At 48.7% G+C, this 6,027-nt stretch overlaps 1 protein-coding gene across 1 annotated transcript; it reads right to left on the bottom strand.

The window, feature by feature from the left end:
• Positions 1-872: 872 nt before the first annotated feature.
• On the bottom strand, positions 873-5,416 carry AP5S1 (adaptor related protein complex 5 subunit sigma 1). Its single transcript, XM_081925461.1, has 3 exons — positions 5,327-5,416; positions 3,843-4,031; positions 873-2,525 (listed from the first exon to the last, which is right to left on the bottom strand). Exons 2-3 carry the CDS (start codon positions 4,013-4,015, stop codon positions 2,099-2,101), a joined length of 600 nt encoding a protein of 199 aa, XP_081781587.1. The 5' UTR covers positions 4,016-4,031; positions 5,327-5,416; the 3' UTR covers positions 873-2,098.
• Positions 5,417-6,027: the final 611 nt, after the last annotated feature.

Here is a 6,027-nt window from a genome sequence, read left to right as displayed (position 1 = left end):
TGCCCCCCTAAACGGCCCCGCTCCTGTATACCTGAAGGAGCATCTCCACCCCCATCGTTCAGCCCGGACACTGAGATCCAGCGCCGAGGGCCTTCTGGCGGTTCCCTCATTGCGAGAAGTGAGGTTACAGGGAACCAGGCATAGGGCCTTCTCGGTAGTGGCACCCGCCGTGTGGAACACCCTCCCTTCAGATGTGAAGGAAATAAGTAGTTATCTTTAAAAGACATCTGAAGGCAGCCCTGTTTAGGGAAGTTTTTAATATTTAATGCTGTATTGTTTTTAACACTCGACTGGGAGCCGCCCAGAGTGGCTGAGGGAACTCAGCCAGATGGGCGGGGTAAAAATAATAAATTATTATTATTATTATTATTATTATTATTATTATTATTATTAGGTAACCCCTCCTGCCCAGGGGGGCGGTGCCAACCACTTTGCAAACCACCAGTCTAGTTTCTTCTCACACACATGGCCACCTGTCCATGATGCTTTAGCTGAGATTCCGACATTGCAGGGGGTTGGACTAGATGTTTCTTGCTGGGGTCCCAATTCTAAGATTCTACTTCTCTGTCCTCCACGGCAGGCAACCAAACTGCACGATCATAGCTCAAGGACCAATTGCAGCCAGGCAAAATCCCTCAAGGAGGCACGAAGCAGGGCTGGAGATGGGTGTGGCAGAGTCTCGAGGGCCAGGCAGAAAGGCTTGGAGGGCCACATTTCTGATGATTCTCCATCCCTGATTTATGCCATATGCTTTGAACACTGAAAAACCACAGCTATGTTTTATTATTCGAGGCAATTACAACAGCAACTCTCCTAACAATTTCACCAGTCGGTGCCTGTTCCAAGGGAGCAGAGGGGACTGGGAATTAGAGGACTGGGAATTGATGGAGGAAGAAGTGAAAGAAACGATGATTGAATGGACTCAGGATCTCGGACATACTATCCATCTAGAGCAATGGGAGAAACTCTGGCGAGAGGATATACGATTTACTGCCTCATATACAATTAAAGAAAATTTTGTCAAGATGTTCTATAGGTGGTACTTAACGCCAGTTAAGTTGGCAAAGATATATAAACTGAAATCCAACCTCTGCTGGAGATGTGGTGGAGAAATAGGAACAACAATACATATGTGGTGGAGGTGTGAGGAAATTAGGAAATTCTGGATAGTAGTACATGAAGAACTAAAGATGTTGAAAATATCAATAACAAAGAAACCAGAGACATATCTCCTTGGATTGAAAGATGAAGAGATACCACAAGGGGAAGAAAGAATTTTTCTATATGCAAGTACAGCTGCTACAATAGTGATTGCTGCTATGTGGAAGTCACAAACTATACCCACGAAGGAGGAACGGATTTGTAAACTAAATGAATATTTAATTTTGGCAAAATTAACCGCTATAATAAGAAATCAGTCGAATCAAAAATTAAAAAGGGGGTGGAAATGTTTTGATGAATATATGGCAAAATATTGCTCAAAAAAAGATACGCTAATATGCCTAGATTAAAATGCGGAGTACTGGATGGAAGAACAATTCGTAAGGAAAGATAATAAGAATATGTAGATAATTTGAGAAGGTTGTAGAATGCAAAGATTATTGTAAATTGTATAATGTGGAGGAAATTGAGTGGGGGCGGAGGAAAGTGGGAGAAAGTAGAAAAGAATAATATAATGGAGGAAATATAAATGTAATGGGGAGGAAATGGTGTTGGTTTTGGTACATCTGTATTGTAATGTAATATGTGAAAACTAATTAAAAAAAGGGGGAAAGAACTCGAGTTTTTTGGCAGAGAAGCGGTAATAAGTCTCTGAAGCCCCATCTCCTCTTCTTCCTCCTCTTTCTTCTCCATCATGCCGTGTGCCGTGTGACGTTGCTGTTGCACAGAGCACATTTCACCCACCTGCAGCCCCTCTGGGTGCTTGGGACTACAAATCCCATTGTCCAGTGCTGGATGTGGACGATGGGAATTGTAGTCCCAAGCGCTCTGAGGGGCTGCAGGCAGGTCCAGGCTGGCATACACAGCATGCAGCAAACCAGCTGACCCGTCCACAGCTGCCCACGGCCGTTCAAGCTTCCATCCCTTTGGAGATCTTTCATTTGCAAAGCGCCGCGCTGGCCTCTCTCTCCAGGCCCAGCGCGAACTGGTCGTTCAGGAAGAGCAGCTGCCCATGTGGCAGGAACTTGTGGAGAAGGACCTCTGTCCTGTCGGCCTTGAGGACGACGTCGCTCCCTGAGCTCAGCAGCTTGAGGTGGTCGACGAGGGTCTTGGCAAGGTGCTTCAAGGTGCTCTCGGCCAGCAGGAGGTTCTCGTGGGGGTCGCAGACCAGAGCAAAGCCCAGGCACTGGATGCCCAGCCACAGAACAGTCTTGTCCTCAGAGAAGGGGTCCCCCATGGGGAGGCGGAAGACCCCCGACGGGGCATCCTGGAGAGAAACGGGTTCGTCAGGGAGCTGGGCTAGGTGCTCGGACTGAGGCTTCCCGGAGGCTTGCTGGTGGAGTTTGCAGGCTGACTCCACTTGCCTGTGAATGGAAACGGAGTTTTGAAGTTTATCGGAGGGAGCTTTCCTTCCACGAAGGTGGCAGTGGGGAGAAAGAGACGCAATAAAATTGTGTGCATAAAAAGAGCAGGGCTCGATCAGCCCAATGGCCCACCTTGTCCAGCATCCTGTTCTCACAGTGGCTCACCTGTGGGAGACCAACAAACCACTACAGTGGTACCCTGGTTCTCAAACTTAATCCGTTCCGGAAGTCCGTTCCAAAACCAAAGCGTTCCAAAACCAAAGTGCGCTTTCCCATAGAAAGTCATGCAAAACGGATTAATCCGTTCCAGACTTTTAAAAACAACCCCTAAAACAGCAACCTAACATGAATTTTACTATCTAACGAAACCATTGATCCATAAAATGAAAGCAATAAGACAGAACATCGTGAAGCGAACGCAACCCACGTTCGCGCGTCTGCATGTGTGTGGGTCGTGATTCTCCGCTTCCGCGCATGCACGTGATGTCATTTTGAGCGTCTGCACATGCACAAGCGGTGAAACCCAGAAGTAACGCGCTCCGTTACTTCTGGCTCGCCACGGAGCGCAACCCGAAAATACTTAACCCGAAGCTATTTCAACCTGAGGTATGACTGTATTGTAAATGATTTTTTTAAAAAATGTTTTCTTACCTGCATTGATGATAGTCATTGTATGGGGGACTTTTATCCATTTCCACAGTCACACAATCAATCAATTGATGAACTGAACTGAGTTGATGAGCTGAACTGGGTTCCACACAGTCACAAAAACAAATGAACTGAAAAAGCCTCAAAAACAAAAGCGCAAAATAAATAGCAAAAACAAAAACACCAAACTTAATCTGTTCCGGAAGTCCGTTTGACTTCTGAAATGTTCGAAAACCAGGGTGCAGCTTCTGATTGGCCCTGGAAACAATAGCCGACAGACACATCAGACGTTCGGCTTCTGAAAAACGTTAAAAAACCGGAACACTTACTTTTGGGTTTTCGGAGTTTAAGAACCAAGGCGTTTTGAGAACCAAGGCACCACTGTAGATGGTGGGGTGGGAGAGCTTGGGAGGTGGGATTCACACCTGTTCAACCAATGCGCCCCTTTGGTTCCAGACAGTACATGTGTAGACGAGTCTTAAAAGCCTGGGACACAAATTTTCATGGCCGTGTAGCGGCTATGGTGGCTCATTCACCAGAAGTGACGTATTTAACATTATATTCCGTCCTGACCAAACTAAGCCTCCTGCTGTACATTTTCCTCTAGGAGGCTGAGTTAGGTCAGAATCACGTACACAATTCCAGAGCACAGCATGCAGGTTGCGTTACCTGGCGACGGCCAGGATCTGCTCCTTCTTGCGCAGCCGCTCCTTCTCGCGATCCTGGGGACCAGCATCTTCCAACCCTTCAGGGCCGAAGACCCTGGAATAGAGCACTCGGCAGCAGCCGGCCTCTTCCCCGGGTCGGCAGCGTAACGTCTGGATGAAGAAGGCGTGGACCATGGCGGGAGGCTGGGCACTGGGAGAGAACACAGAATAGCTCAGTCGGTAAAGTAGACTCTTTTTCCAATATTTTTTATTGTTTTCTTTACATATGCTTTCCTACCATACATTAAAAGACACCTGCTTCTTGGGAGAAAAGCAATGACAAACCTAGACAGCATCTTAAAAAGCAGAGGCATCACCTTGCCAACAAAGGTTTGTATAGTTAAAGCTATGGTTTTCCCAGTAGTGATGTATTGAAGTGAGAGCTGAACCATAAAGAAGGCTGATCGCCGAAGAATGGATGCTTTTGAATTCTGGTACTGGAGGAGACTCTTGAGAGTCCCATGGACTGCAAGAAGATCAAACCTCTCCATTCTGAAGGAAAGCAGCCCTGAGTGCTCACTGGAAGGACAGATCCTGAAGCTGAGGCTCCAATACTTTGGCCACCTCATGAGAAGAGAAGACTCCCTGAGTCTATACGTTCAAGAATGTATGGTTGTTGTTGTTTAGTCGTTTAGTCGTGTCCAACTCTTTGTGACCCCCTGGATCAGAGCACGCCAGGCACTCCTGTCTTCCACTGCCTCCCGCAGTTTGGTCAAACTCATGCTGGTCAATTTGAGAACACTGTCCCACCATCTCGTCCTCCGTCGTCCCCTTCTCCTTGTGCCCTCCATCTTTCCCAACATCAGGGTCTTTTCCAGGGAGTCTTCTCTTCTCATGAGGTGGCCAAAGTCTTGGAGCCTCAGCTTCAGGATCCGTCCTTCCAGTGAGCACTGATTTCCTTCCGAATGGATCGGTTTGATCTTCTTGCAGTCCATGGGACTCTCAAGAGTCTCCTCCAGCACCAGAATTAAAAAGCATCCATTCTTCGGCGATCAGCCTTCTTGATGGTCCAGCTCTCACTTCCATACATCAGTAGTTCGAGTCTTACATTGCGGGAAAAGATTTCTGCATGGCAGGAGGTTGGACTAGATGACCCTCAGACTCCTTCCAACTATATGATTCCAGTCATAGCCCTACGCTCCATGAATTTGCATCTGAACTAGGAGGTTTCTTGCAGCAACCTTGGGAAAATATCCACTGACAGGCACCTTTTCTTCTCCAGGTTCAGAGGCAGAGACTGGGAATTCCTTAGCTGAGATCCCTTCACTGCAGAACTAGATCTGATCCCCACAGCAGCAACACTGTGAAATGAGGTGCAGGGGCTGACCCCGCTCCCTCCCAGCTCTAACCACTGAGCGACACTGCCTCTCCTGCGAAGAGCCACCCGCGGAACCTTCTGCCACTGGAGCATTGCCAGGCCCCCCCCCCTTCTACGCCCCCACTGACCCGTCTTCCCGGCAGCAGCGGCCAGAAGCTCCCGGGCCCTCCGAGAAGCGAAGGCGAAGCTGCAAAACAGCTGCTTCTAAAGGGGAGAAATTGGAGAAACTACATTTCCCAGCATGCCGCGCGGGTTGAAAGTGGATGCAGCCGCCCGCTGGAACGTTCCGCTATGCACTCTGGGAGATGTAGTTTTGTGGCACAAAGCTGGCCGCCCGTCCTGACTGCCGCTTCCTTTCGCCAAATGCGCATGCGTCTGCCTGTTATTCTTACTATGATTGGCTAAAGGGCTAAAGGAGGCGCGGCTTCACAATTTCCGTGTCCATAGAGCAGTGGGCGTATCCCAAGTGCGAATGGCAGGCGCTCGGCCAATAGGAGGAAAGGGGAGGCTTAGGGGGGCAGGAGGCGGGGAATGTCTCCCAAAGGGAGCAGGCGCTGATTGGGCCGCGGTTCTGATAGACAAGGCTGTACCCTCCGACGATTGGCTAGTCCTTCAGAATGCAAATTTAGGCTGGAGTTTGGAGCGCTCTGCCCCTTTGATGGGTTTGAGCCTTTTGATCAGGCATAGGCGAACTCTGCCTTCCAGCTGTTTTGGGACTACAACTCCCATCATCCCTGACCACTGGTCCTGTTAGCTAGGGATCATGGGAGTTGTAGTCCCAAAACATCTGGAAGGCCGAGTTTGGCTATGCCTGCCTTTGATCTTTTCC

Source organism: Podarcis melisellensis, assembly GCF_964234715.1.
Source record: "Podarcis melisellensis genome assembly, chromosome: 9".
NCBI lineage: Eukaryota > Metazoa > Chordata > Lepidosauria > Squamata > Lacertidae > Podarcis > Podarcis melisellensis.
The sequence above is the reverse complement of the archived record's forward strand: the minus strand, read 5'-3'. Positions and strand labels throughout refer to the sequence as shown.

What these genes read in the sequence shown, in the direction of transcription:
- AP5S1 (XM_081925461.1), bottom strand. Translation starts at nt 4,015, where the DNA reads ATGGTCCACGCCTTCTTCATCCAGACGTTACGCTGCCGACCCGGGGAA. An exon ending in CAGATCCTGGCCGTCGCCAG is followed by an intron (nt 2,526 to 3,842) that starts GTAACGCAACCT and finishes TTCCATTCACAG; the next exon opens with GCAAGTGGAGTCAGCCTGCA.